This window comes from Pipra filicauda, unplaced genomic scaffold (genome assembly GCF_003945595.2).
Source record: "Pipra filicauda isolate LSUMZ 115617 unplaced genomic scaffold, ASM394559v2 scaffold201_size1378038_pilon, whole genome shotgun sequence".
Classification (NCBI taxonomy): domain Eukaryota; kingdom Metazoa; phylum Chordata; class Aves; order Passeriformes; family Pipridae; genus Pipra; species Pipra filicauda.
Window position 1 is genome coordinate 1,050,906 of NW_024104312.1, and position 14,282 is coordinate 1,065,187.

The window sequence follows — 14,282 nt, forward strand, 5'->3', positions numbered from 1 at the left end:
AAAGCCCTGTCTCACACCACTGTTCATGACATTGAAGCAATTTTAAGTATTCAGATCAACACTAAGCTCTCTTGGGATCTTCTGGCTTCACTCGACTCAGTTCAATGTCAAGAAGATTCCAGGGGTGCAGTCGCACTCATGCTGAGTTACCCCAGTACTGACAAATCAATACAACTCGAAATGACCCAACTTAACGCAGATGTTGACCTGTCAGAGCTTTAACTCAATGCCAAGTAATGCAGGAAAAGCATTAAGGTCCTATCTATGAATAGCTGAAAGCTGGGGCTCATTTTTTGCGATAAGCAGACAAAACTCCCACATTTCACAGTTACCCCTTAAATTTCTATCCCGTTACCTGTTCACTCATGCTGTTAATCCCATCTGGCCCCAGCAAGGATATGGCTTGTTTAACCAGATCCGTTCGGCCACAGTTGAGCATCCGAAAACCGAGGTCTTGCTTGAACTTCGCTTCAGTGGCAACTGCATCCAGTTTCCGAGACGCACAAAAACAGTCGTCGATTCTGTGGATGTGAGAAATAAACTCCCTCAGAGGACAATCAAAGGACAGACCTTGCTGTCCCTAGGAAAATAATACTTTGCCCTGTCTTTGAAGGATTTAGGTCATGCACACATCCTTTGACCCGTATGTGCGAGGGAAATGCTGAATGGAAAATGATAATGCAAGCTAATGGAGATTGCCCTTGGTCTCTCTTTCATGGGACAAGTTATACATTTCATTAAAAACTGGGCAAAAAAAGCACAGCTTGCACTTGATTTTGTTTCCCTGTTTAAGCAATGCACAATACATTCTCACCACAAGTTTTTCTTTCTCTGCATGGCAAGGTTATCCAGTTCCCCTGATCTCTGAAAACTTTCAGTGACTTCAGTAAGCTTTGAATTTACATCAAATGGATGTATAATCCATTTGTTGACAATACAACAAAGAGAAAATACTGTCACTCCAAACACCTACAGCATAGCTCCAGTAAGAGGGAAGCTTTTTTGGAGCAGAAAGTGCTAAGTCACAGAATCCCAGACAGGCTGAGGTTGAGAGGGACCTCTGGAAGTCAGCTGGTCCAACTCCCCTACTTAAGCAGGGCCACATGTACATCAGACCACCGTGCAATTGGGGACAAGGCAATCTTGCCAGGTAATCATGGCAAAACACTGCAAATCCTTGCTGGCTGAGTCTGACACATCAGGTATCATTCTTTTAAGGTCTTATTCAAACTGTAAACTGATATCCATTACAAATAAAAGAAGGCCTAAGAGTTATTTGGCCAAGATGTGAATCTACAGCTCCAGAGAGAGCCAGGCAATTCAAATCTAATGTTTATCCAACTTGGTTTCATCTTGTTAAAAGACAGGTTTGCTTTTCTTTCATGCTGAGGAGTGTCTGGAGCAGAGGGTGTAGTCCAAATCCACAGTGCTTTTGCTGTGAACTTGGATAAAGGACTGTTTGGAAAAACACCGCTTTCATTCTACAAAAATGCTAGGTCAGAAAATGAGGGGCTACTTATGAAGGAAAACCAAAATAGAGATCAAAAGTGAAAAAGTCAAGCATACATCAAATATTTGTTTTCTATTTCATATTTAAAAAAAGGCAGCAAATCAAAAGAAAAATACAAACAGTACATCATTATAATTTAAATTTCTTCTTCAAAGTTCTTTATCAGAGCTTTATAAAATATATAACACTGCTTAATATTTAACAGCAGCATGTAACAAATATGCTGTTTATATAGAAGCAGTGGTATGTAGCAATAGCTACCACTTTTGCTCTTTCAACAGAGGAAGGAAAGTGAGATGGAAAATACAAAGTGTTTTGATCAAAGCTTGTGCAGGTTTGAAACTGGCATCTGAGCTCAGGCTTGCTCTCTGCTGTGCTGAGCCACAACCAGTCTGGAGGACAACAGATGTTTGTTGATGTTCATTCTATGTGTTCAGTTTGGGCTTTGACTGCTAAAAAGTTCATGTCCTAAGAATGCAAACAAGGTATGCTTGGAGTATCACTGCTCAGGGGAACAAGGATGATGTTTCATCACAAGAGTATGCTGCAAGATTAATGGACGACACTCAGTCACAATAAACGCACCGCAACAGCAATAGCAGATTCTGCACCAGTGATATGCCCACGAGAGAGAGGAAGAAAGCAATGCATAGCAAGGCTGGGGTTTCTGCAGTAGTTTCTGACCGAGTTTAAGGAAAAAGCAAAACCAGCACAGATATGCAGGGCTGAGCTCACTGACACTGAGATCCATGGGAGCAATTGAGGCTAAATACATTCACACCATATGGCTCATTTCTGACACAAGAGCTACAGCAACATTTGATGCTTGTTACCCCCATCCATGAGATGCTGGAAATCATCTGTGCCCTCCTTTAATGCATGGCAAAGATAAAGCATGTTCAGAAGTTAGGTGGTGGGGGTTTTGGTGCATGGAGAGAGAGTCTGGACCTTCCAGCTGCAGCTGGCCATTCCCAGATGACTCTGGGCTCTAAACAAGATGGTTCCTCAGCAAAGTGGAAAGATCTAGATATTCTCTGCAGAGATGTCTGTCACTATGAATCACTGCCTGTGTTAAGTCACTGCTTCATAATTTGTACGGAGGTATATAACCTACACTGAATAAAATGGGTCAAACCCAGTGCTGTCAGTGAAACAGAGTTTCACTGACGTCAGCCCAGCTCGGTGCATGAAATATGATAGCTGATGATCTCCTCTTTTAAAAAACCCAGATTTTGACCTGGGTTGCACACCCACACAAGGAAGGAAAGACCAACACGGACCTATCTCACCTACCATGTATGGGATGCCAAGATCTCTACACTGGCATGGGTTCAAAAATTATTTGCTTCTTCACCGGGAACTCCTCCATGAATTGGCTCTGGTCTCCTCCAAGCATGTCAGTTCACCTGCTTACTATAGTCAAGGAAGGAAACCCATGAATTCCTGATGATATTGAGTATCAGCGAATTAGTACTCTTTAATCAGCTGGGGGGATAAATGTCTTGGTCCAAGGGCTCCAGGATGCTACAGCTGTAAAAACACTGCAACAATAACATGGATGCAGGAGTGCCTGGGCTGACAAAGTCCAATCTACACCAAGTACCACAAAACAAGAAACCACAACTTAGTACCACTACCAGTGGCCCACTGCCTTTTTATACCTCAAAAAGGACCCATTGTGAGTTACAGCCCCAATTTATGGGACATAGCAAAGGAAATTATATGGCAAAATCTGATACAGACCACTGTCAGTGACCCCACTGTCATATGTTGACTAATAAAATGGATAGTGATCAAACTGGTGAGTTTAATAGAACAAGAGCATGACTCGAGGGAAAGGAACAGAGGATGAGAAGAGAAAGCACAGCAACATCTCAAAAAGCCAGAGAGGTGAATGAGTTAAAGAAAAGGAGATTTAACACGTACTGATAAAAAGTAGTGACGAGACATCAAAAATGATCAGGAACTACAAGTACAAATAGAAGAACACAGCATCACTTTTAACACTGGAGAAAGCCAACTAGGAAGACAGTACAGTAGGCAGACTGAGCAGAAACATTTCAAAATGAAAACTGAAAAATCAAAAAAAAACCCAAACCCATCAAAAATCAAACTTAAGCCACCACAGTGCTGCATTTTCTCTCAAGTCCTCTTTCATCCCATTCACTGTATAGTGTTGATTCCAAAAGAAGCAGAGAGTGTCTGCTCCGTATTACACTGTATAAAGGGATACTGCTCCATCATGGACACCATTCAGAATCATAAACATCAAAGAATGCAAGAAAAAAAAGGAGGAAGGGAACAGACACCCAGGCTTGACTTGATCAAGACTTCTTAACTTTGGACTGAAACAAACACACTGACAAGCTATGAAGAGGTGGGAAAGGGATGGGAAGAAGCTTGAAAAATAAGGCTGAGGAAGAACAGTTAAGTCAGCTAAATATATATAGGGTCACTTTTCAGAGTTGTGAAACTGTGCCTGCTAAGCGAGGGAAGAGAGCATAAGCGCAAAGAGAGCTGGAAACCTCCCCAGCTGCACAGTCAGTTCATGGCCCTTTTGCCAAAAAGTCTTTGTGATCTTTCCAAGTGCACAGGAGGCTGACACCAGCTCAGCAGCAGGATGTCCCCCCAAGGCCATCTTGGTTTGTTGCCAGAGTCTGCCAGCCAGCAGAGTTTATCCTTTCAGATGAGTTTCATCCTCATCAGAGGTCATCCTTTCCCCAAGACTTGCAGAAAAGGTGCATTTTCATTGAAGGGGCAGGGAAGGTTGATGAGAGAAGCAAAAGACCAGGGGGGCCAATGCTCTCCTCCTCCTCTTCTACCAAGGGACAGTCTCAGGATGGCAGGACATCACAACACCAGATGCTGGCTGTGTTAGGTGAACTTTGAGGTCTCCCAGAGGCGATACAGTAACAAAGGTAGGACTGATCAACATCCTTTGAGGGTGATACTCTCAAAAAAGACAGAGTCCATTCTGGATTTCCCTATTTCCTGTGGGGCTGGGCAGGCTCCTTGGCACCACCACCACTGTACACACAGTCTCACTCCCAGAAGTGAGATTAAAATTGAATTAATAATATACACTGATCCTAGTCCTTGTGCTCAACAGCAAATCCACCCCTTTTAATTCAGAGTTTCGATCACACAGACTATCATCTCTCTAGCAGGTCCCTCCGCAGCGTGAATCAAGCAAACAATTGCCTTTATGAATAATAGGAAAAATAGAAACAAGTGAAATAATCTTGATTTTATTTTTGCAGTAAAGCTGTGACCACATTTTTTAACTTATACTGCAATACGATTTTCTCCAAGTCCTCTTTTAATTCCTCACAGATATTGCCTCTACAGCAGTTATCTTCAAGATCATTACAGTGTTGCCACTGCACAGAATTAAATTTACCGTGGCTTTATATGGGGAATGCCATGGTAACATTAATTATTTGCAAATGGTCACTGTCAAACACTGCATGGTGACCATGACATTCTATCATATCCTGAAATACTCAGACCTCTGAAAGGAGTCAAAGATAATCTTCTTCATTTGTAATGGGTCCTAGCAGTACAGAAAACTATTTTCCTTTTCCCAAACTCCCATTATGAAAACATAATGCAGCACTTCTACAGCACTGGTTTAAACACAAGGGTTTGGTTGGTTTCGGTTTTTTTTTTCATTTTCACTCAGACTGGCTAAGACAGAGTCTGTGCAGATATTTAATAAGTTACTCATGGGTTGAATACATTTGGGAAAATGGATGATTCAAAGGCAAAGTGTTTCCATCGTAACTGGTAGATGCAGTTGATTTAAAAGAAATGGAGTGCAGACTGTATTGAACAGCAGGACAAACACTCCCCTTTGCTGAAAGGAACAGATCATCACACTGATAGCCAAGCATCAGAATCTTGTTTGTCCACCTGGGACTTGATCACCAGCCCTTTCAATTAAAAGAATGATAATCTAATAATTAAGTCCGTCACTTTAGCTCTGTGGAATTTATTCAATCTGTTCTAAATATGAATGAGGTCTTGAGTCAGAAATTACAGTTCAGCTGGTTGAAGTCTGGAAGGAGGCATATTTTAGCCAGCAGGATACATGCATTTGCAATGCTGAATTTCTTGGGGTCATGGATTGCTGTTTTGATCTGGGTTGCACAGCCCATAGCACAAAAGGGTCTTGTTCCTTGTCTGGGGCTCTTCACTGAGACTACAGACACAAACAAGAGTAAGAGCAAGAGTAGGAGCAGCAGACAATTTGATTTAAATTTGAGAGCACTATTCCAATGTGGTACTTTAAAAAGGACTATAATGTTGATATTAATAGACCTGCAATATATATAAATACTATACTGAGACAATGATTTGCATTTTCAGTTTTGGAGAGAGGGAAATATAAACACAAACATGTTGATCAAAGTGATGAAGAGCACTACTTCTTAATGTAGATACAGAAGATCTCCATTTACTTTAATCAGGAGCTAAATTAAGACAAGAAATAAATACTCCAGCTATTTATTATCCAACCTCTTTTACTTGTCAACAGTCTGAGACTAAACTGGTTAAAAATACTGGAAAATACATTAAAAAAGTGATGTGACTATCAAATCAAGACCAAATCTGTATTCCAAAACAGTCTTAGTATTCTAGTTCCACATATATAGGTCGGGAACCATGTTCAAAATTGAATCTGAGTTCAGATTCCAAACAAGGCCACGGTATCATTGGAAAACTTCAGTACAGATTCATCTTTCATATAAATAGAGAGCACAAGTCTAATAAGTGGAAGACAGTATGTTACCTGTATCCTGATTATTATATTCAGGAATGTAATAAAGGGACATGTAATGTAATATATTCAGGAATGTAACAAAAGGAACAGAGCATATGAAACAGCAGCAATGATCTGGGAAAAAGGCGGTTTGATCCTAAAGCCTGCAAAAATGCAAGTGTATTCTGCCCTAAAAATGAAGAAGAACATGAGGACCAGGTCCTCCCCTTTCAATATTTTTTTTTTATTATTGTTGTCTTCCAGCAGACGGTTGGCAGGACAGGTTGAGATTCACCCCAGGAAACCTGTGCTCTACCTTTTAAGTAATAAAATCTCCTTCATATGCTGGCACCATCTGCCCCAGGGAACTGCTGGATTTTGTCAAGTAGCTTCTTTGCTACTGCTCGTGTTTTTCTATCTAATTACAGCAATAGCCATGGCTGGTGTTAAAGCAGTAGTAAAAATCTGTGGGAAGAACAAGAACATTCAAGAAAACTGGCAACTACCAACCGTCCCTACTTAAAAGTGGCTATATCTAATTAAACAGCAGAATTTCTTCGCAATTTTATACTCTCTCTCCTTCTCCAGAAACTCAGCCCCTTACCCAGCACATTTTAAGAGAGAGCAAAGAACAGTGGAAATATTTTTCTGCCTTCAAATCTCTATTTATTACAGTCTATTTATATTTTCATGCTCTAGTACAAGCACAAGATTACCATAAATAAAACATTAAATGCGACTCTTCTGCTTTCACTTTCAAGTTAGAATTGCATATGTGTGGTATAGTATTAAGATGACACAGCAAATGGTATAGCCTGCTCTGAAAGGACAAAATAACACATCTTCCCTTTCCATTACCATATTTTCCCCTTTCTACAGTTTTAAGAAAACTCTCTAGAATGAGCCAAGGATACTCTCATGTCAAATAATCTTCACTCTTCAGATGGATAATCCTATTTTCCTGAAGAGCCTTCATTAAGAAGGATGGTCCCAGACAGAAAAGCAGACTTAGGTATTCCCAGGACAAGGCTAATTGGAAATCAGGACTGATTTTCAATTAAAGACCGATTTTCAAAGGCACTCAGACACTGCATTTGCCCAGAGACCTTTCTGGATCACAGCTGTAAATGCAACTCTGAGCACTGGGTGAGACTGTGAAGGGCAGCAGCTGAGGGAGCATATGGGACTGGAGGGTTAATAAACCTGGTCCTATGTTGCAGCAAGGCTTCGATATATCTACACTTTCAGTCTGAACTTACTCATTACTTGCTAATATTCACATACTCCTGTGTCCATGCTGTCCTTTAAATAGTATATTTTTCCTTCCATGGTGTTTACTTCTGATGTATTTCTGGAGAAGGGCCACATGTTCCCTCAACACCCACTTTGCCCAGCTGAGTGAGCCCCTTTCTTCTAGTCTGCCTTCATGGGAACATTTTGTCAAAAATCAAATCATCCCAGCCCATTTCTTTCTACCTTGTCCAAAGTGAATATTTTCTTGACCAGGACACAGGATTTGTGATTCCACATCACTTCCTACCACTTTTATGTGGCATCAAAATTTTCCTGCTTCGACTGGAAATACCTGTCCCGATGCAGCCTCAAAATACATTTGCTTCTTTCATGGCTGAGGAAAAATCCACTTTTGTGGTTTACAATCATTCTGAGATTAAATACTGCTCTAAAGCCTTTCCCACCACCTTTCCAATACTCTGCTCTCAATATAGTATATATTATTCTGCATATATAGTGTATATCTTACAAATACACTGCAGTGTGTATTTTTCTATTTAATCTCCACGTTTGCCTTCCGTTTGTGGAAAACTGCATTTCATCCCGTTTATTTTGTCCCAGCCCTCAAGGTCATCCACTTTTTCCTGGATGATTTCCCAAACTTCCTCTGTCAGGACAATGCCTCTCAGCATCATGGCATCAGCAAATTTTAGCTTCATGAGCACACTGCTAAGATTTGTGCCAAAACCCTTTCTGAAAATTAAAAAATACCAGTTTTTAAGAGTGAGAGCTGAAGGTCCCACCTTGCAACCCCATCTCAGCCAACCCAGCACTTGCCACTTCTCTTGAAGCCAGCCCCTGCTCACTTTCCAATTTCTTTTCTAACCCCCATCTTCTCCATCTTAATAGCTCTCTGCATGGACTGTATCAAATCTTCACTCAAGTCCAAATAGATGAAATCTACTGAATTTCCTTGGGGTAGAAAATCAGTTATCTTATCAAAAAAGTTATTAGATTAGCCTGGCAAGATCTATCTTTAGAAAATCTGTGTCACATTTTATCCCATTTTTCCCTCAACAACATGTCTTTAATCAGTCTTTGCTTGAAAAAACATTCAAAGGCCTTGCACTAACAGCCTAGAATTTTCCTTGGATCATTTTTCATCCTTTTCAAATGTTGGGCATTACTATTATTAATCCTTAGAGTTATGGCATCACTCCAGGCTTTGTTAAAAATATTTCCCTCTGACCCCCTCATTTTGTGAGGCAGCTTTTTCTCTTTGTTGGGATAGAGGTTATCTGTTCATCCTGATTTGAGTGCATTAAGCTGCATAATTTGCTCTCCTTTTGATTACTGTTTTTCCATTTTCATAACCTTGTTGCTGTGATTTATTTTTCCAACAGGATTTTCTTCCCCAAAACCAGAGGCAAAGTATTCACTTAAGTTCTTGGGTGATGGCCTCTGTTGGCACTGATGCACACCCCTCACAGGTGTTCCAGCATCTTTACATCCTCCAGGACTGTCATGATATGTTGCCACCAGAAATGAAGCCCCTGACTCTGACAAAAAGCACAGTCTTTGTGCTGAGCAATACAGGATGCTCCTCCCTTTCTCTGTTCCTCTGCTGTCAGCCTCCCGTCCCAGATGTAGTCATGCACCAGCAATCCTCCCCACCATGTCTAACACATTGGGTTTTATCAGTTTTAAGCAGAATGGAGGAAGGAAAGACATGCAAAGAGCTTCTTGTGTTTAGCTGAAGCAAGGGAAAAAGTACCCCTTGCAGACGTGATTATAAGGAGAAGCCAAAACCAGGCATCTGTTTGCAGCCAGGCAGTTCCAGTGCAGACTGAGCACTGATGCTACCTTACTGCAGTAGAAAGGCAGGTCAACACAGTTTTTACCACTATGTCCCTTTTTGACAACAAATCACCTTCATCCCTGATGTCTTCAAGGTCTAGACCAGGGAGCAGAGCACCCACCTTCACCAGATTCATGCCAGCAGACAGCTACCTTGCACACAGTTCTCTACTGACTCCACACAGCTGCCCCAGGTGGCCCAAAGGGCCTGTGTACAGGCAAGGCTTTATTTAACTGTGGTCTCCCACTGTGATAATATCCTGGACACAACTTGGGTTGCCATCTCAGCTAGCTGTTGTGTATCCAGCACTCAATCCATCTGTGAAACCTACCTCCTTGCAAAAGGTGGAAACAACTGATCTGTCTAAAGCTTTCTCTCCTGGGGGAAGGTGACCATTTATATGCCTGTTCATCTCTGAAAGCTGGGGAAAGGGAAGAAACTTTCTGGCCCATCTGCTGCTTTAAAATGAAAAGAAGTCAGGAAAGATACAGACAGCTCCTGACTGATTCCAGCTTCCCTCACTCCTCTGCCCAAAGCAAGCACAGCTCCTCTTTCAGGAGATGAAAACATTGAAAGAAATTAAGGCGATGGATTTTTTAAAAAGGATCAGAAAAAGAGTGGAAAAAAAAGCAGAGACAATTTACACAGCCACAGATCAGGAACCTCACTGCTGGAGTATGTGACTGTGCTGGGAAGTGTCACATGAATCTGCTGGGAGATCTCCATGCTGTAGTCCAGATAAGAAGCTGAACATTTGGGTTTTATCCGAACTGATCCTGAACTTCACAGCCTTTTGAGATCCTGCCAATCTCTCCCTCTGCCCATATGCAAGTTTTTCTCCAGCATGGAAGGTGATTTTGCTTTATGTGTTTGCAATGACAGGTTGTGAATCAACACAACAACCATGAAGTTATCACATGGGACCATGGGAACTTTTGGGTTTAGGTCTCTATGTTTTAGGGACTAAAGAAGACCGTGAATGAAAAGCCTAGAAATTGAACCAGTTTCAAGGTTCTACTTGCTAAACCCTTACCATAAAAGTAACAAAATTTATCAAACTAACTGCATTTAAAATCCTCCAGCTTTCATCTGTCACACAGCTTATTTTAAAAGCCATCCCCTGCAAAGTTGTATTCCCCCATCCACTGTTTGAATTTATGGAACTGATGCTCACTGAGGAGTTGAGAGTTGGAAAGGCACCCTCCCTAATGGGGAGGCATGAAGGATTTGTGTTTGGCTTATGACAATCGGGAGTGCTGAGGGTCTGCTGAATATAAATAAAAAATTACAAGCTGCAAAGTTTCAAATTAACATCCTCACATTATTCTTCAGAAAAGTTTGGTCCTTCCTTTGATCTCAGGATTACAGACAGCCGGGGTCTTATTTGCAGCTACACAAAGAACCTGCTGCACTATAGTGGCAGTAGGCACAGACCTTAAAATAAAACCCAGAGCACATGAATAGTCATTTGCAGACCTCTGTCAGCACTGTAGAGAGACTGTCATTTTGGGACATCAATGGATGAATTGGGCCCCTGCAGTCAAATACGGGCATACTGCAAAGGCTGGTCTCTCTAAAATCCAGAATTTGTCTCAGGAATCATTTCTCTTTTTATTCTCACTTGATTAATCCCAGACTGCGTTCTTCAGGCTCATTCCCACTTGCAAGACAAGCAGGACAACAGCAATCATTTGTGTTCTTTGTAAAATGAATTCTTATTGGCAACTTATAAACTAAATGCTGATTTGTTCCCCATAATTAATAAATTCTTCTGCAGTATAATACAACTCTCTACAAGTTCAAATTACTTGAGACTCCTGAAAAATTGTCTAACAGTTGATGGCATATTATATATATATATATATATATATACACACACACAGAGTCAAAATACAACTTTAGGAGTGGTATACTGTAAGTTCTTTTAATCCTCAGATATTTAACTGTATCTACCTTAATTTTTAAGACAGAGGATGTAGGGTAGAAACATTATTGCCTTATTTGCAATCCTGCCTGAATACTTGGAGAGGTATTAAATTAATTGTGCCTTTTCAGAACTAACTGCTAGGTCTTCAGACAGTGTGTAGTACCTACACCTGTAAGTCCTGACATTTCAGTAGGGACACAAAATGCAGCACTTCTGGAAATGAGGGCCGAGATGGGAAGCAATTACAGCCAAGGTTTGAAATGTGAAACGCTCAAGATTTGGCTTTTGAAATTCAACATATTTCTTCAATTAAATATTGAATAGCTGCGACTATAAAAAGCCTATGTAGATCTCGAATTAAAGTATTATACTCTCTGGTGAAAGAGGAGGTCAAGGCCAGAGCCAACAGAAGGCAGCTGCTCCGATGAAGGTTGTCACAGCTAATCACGGGAATCACCCCTCTGCTTTCTGTGCTGCAGGAAAGAACGCACCTACTGCTGTACGGACAGGCAGACTGCTGAAAACTGGGGTTTGGGTACAAATTTGTGAAGCAGTAGCAGTAAACAATTTCTATTTTGGCAGATTCAGAATGCCTTTTCATATAAAAATCAAAACCAAACATGTTCTTGACTCCAGAATGGCCCTAGATCGTACTTTTATACAAGTACACAATAATAAGGCAAAACAGACACTAAAAACATATCCTGGCAATAAATACTTTAAGACTCCATTAGAAAACCAAAAGGTCACATCTGATACGTGAAAAAGTCAAATTATCTAAGCTGACATTTACAACTGATTTGAACTGACATTAGCATGAAAAATACAATTTTACTGCAAGAAGTAGTCTTACCTATAAGTTTAAATGTGCCCTTTAAGCATTAATGCTGAAAACAAAGCCCTGAAAAATATCTGCAGCCCTGCCAATTACATTTCAGTACTTTATAGCAAAGCAACGTGAAGCAGACAATTAGCAGAAGGTTTCAGCCCCTCATTAGCAAGCAGAATCTAATAGGAAGAGGAAAAAAAACCACCACCATATGAGCTCTGATGAGCAGATTAGGGGCTCGATCCAGCTGTGAGATATTCAGGCACCCATTACCATTCAACCAGCTTATCCACGGATGTGAGCAAATACCAGGAGCTGATTTTGCAACACGCACAGTGACGAGCCGGAGCATCCATGCGCCTCTCCAGGCAATAACAGAGCCCTCTGCCTGCCTGCTTGCTGTTCACTAGGAGAGAGAGACACATTTTGCACAAAGCAGCCGATTTGCGTTTTGTGGACTTACTTTAACTGTCGAGGTTCGCAGTCAACTCCCGGCAGCAGGAGCCTCGCTGCCTGCCGTACGTCATCGCTGTCCACCGAGAAACTGCGACGGTGCCCCGCGTGAGCCACGGCAACCCGAATCCATTCCATCAGGGGAGGCAGCACAATGAACGGCCTGGGGAAGCACACAAACGTGAATGCCACAGTACCCTGGCACGGAAATAACAGGTAGAGAGAAAGAGACACCAGGGGAGTGCATGTGTGTGCGTGTGCATATATATGGGAGAATATATATTTATGGAGAGAGAGAGAGAGAAGGGATCAAGCAAAACGAAAGAATGGGAGAGCAAACCAGCTCAGCAATTTTCAAGTAGGTCTAAATGAAGATGTCTCACCCTGTCACCAGAGCAGGATTATTTGAAGAGTGAGATTTATGAGCCACGTTCATTTATGGGGCTCCTGTGAGGTCAGTGCACCTGCCTGGCAAGCCCTCTTTCCCCTCTTCCCATCCTTCACACAATGTAATCCCAAAAAGAGGGCATGAGCTTGGCACAGGACCATGTCCTGCTCTGGCTGACACACCGGCCTGGGTATGCTCCCCTGCCACTTTACCACAGGGATAGGAGAATGAACCTGGGCAGAGAGAGGGGATGCCCCCATCCCGAGATGCCAAGGATGGAGAGGGGATGCACAAGGAAGTCTCCAGCATCTCCTGCTGATGCAACACACACTTTGTGCTCAGCACGGAAACTGGGGGACTTTGCAGCTGATGTGAAGGTTATCTTTGAGTGAGGTCAGAAATCAAGACCGTTTTGTTTCACTTTTAGGAGTATCAAACCGCTACAGCTTTGGGTGCCAGCTGTTCTGCCAACTGAGCAAAAATATAGAAAACCAACCCCCAAAGTGAATGGTGGGACTCTGGGCCACAGCCTCACCTTGAGCAAAGTTTGGGCACTATCAGAGACATGGTCCTTCACTCCACAATGCCTGCGCAGCTCTGTGCCCCAGTGAGAGCTGCACAAGCCTTAGATGAAGCATGCAGCACACGATTTGCTCCACCTATGTTAAAAATTACTTGGGAACCAAGAGAAAAATGCCACACTTAAATGAGAACCATAGCTTTAAGTCCTAGTTCAGAGATAAAACTAATAAAATGACTGCAGCTGAACACCTTGAAGGTCACTGCAAGTCTCTTGCTTGCCTTTCCTTCTGCAGTCCCTTTTCATGGAAAAAGGGAAAAAACGCCTGTATTAGGTGCAGAGTAGGCAAATATTTTACATTTTAAATATGCAACTTTACCTCAAAAGGATCTACCTTGAGAAAAATTATTTAAGAAGATGTTGATTCTGGAATATCTTTTCCTATTTATAGCTCTTTCTGCATTTATTTCCCTTTTTGAGGACTTGGCTTTACATAGCTCTGATATTAATATTCTTGAGGAGGGATGAGATATTTCAAAAGTGCCGAAGGACAGAGAAACCCTGAGGCCACTAACTTTCCTGAGGACGCCGGGTTCCCAAATCTCATGGGCACTTAAATGAACAACCTCTTTTTGAAATATGACATCTTTGGCCGACTTGCCACTTTCATCATTATTCTATTCAAACACATTGCCGTCACCTCAAGACCAGGCTGCATTTGTTTCCAAGGTTTTTTGCTCTCCCCAGACCTGCCACAGGCCACGTAAGGAGGCAGATAAGGATGGAACATCTTCTCCCACAG

The 14,282-nt window shown here is 41.8% G+C and overlaps 1 protein-coding gene and 1 long non-coding RNA gene across 6 annotated transcripts in view; one reads left to right on the forward strand and one right to left on the reverse strand.

Annotated features, from left to right (window-relative positions):
• BTBD11 (BTB domain containing 11) overlaps nt 1–14,282 on the reverse strand; it is a 183,302-nt gene that overhangs the window by 46,147 nt on the left and 122,873 nt on the right. For all 5 annotated transcript variants that reach the window (XM_039380789.1, XM_039380790.1, XM_039380791.1 and 2 more), the window contains exons 4-5: nt 12,583–12,735; nt 356–521 (exon numbers count right to left, since the gene is read on the reverse strand). In XM_039380789.1, coding sequence (XP_039236723.1) covers nt 356–521; nt 12,583–12,735 — 319 coding nt within the window. The remainder of the gene's footprint in view (nt 1–355; nt 522–12,582; nt 12,736–14,282) is intronic.
• On the forward strand, nt 12,406–13,728 carry LOC120323161. The gene is made up of 2 exons (XR_005563360.1): nt 12,406–12,788; nt 13,388–13,728. It is a non-coding gene; the product is annotated as an uncharacterized LOC120323161 (long non-coding RNA).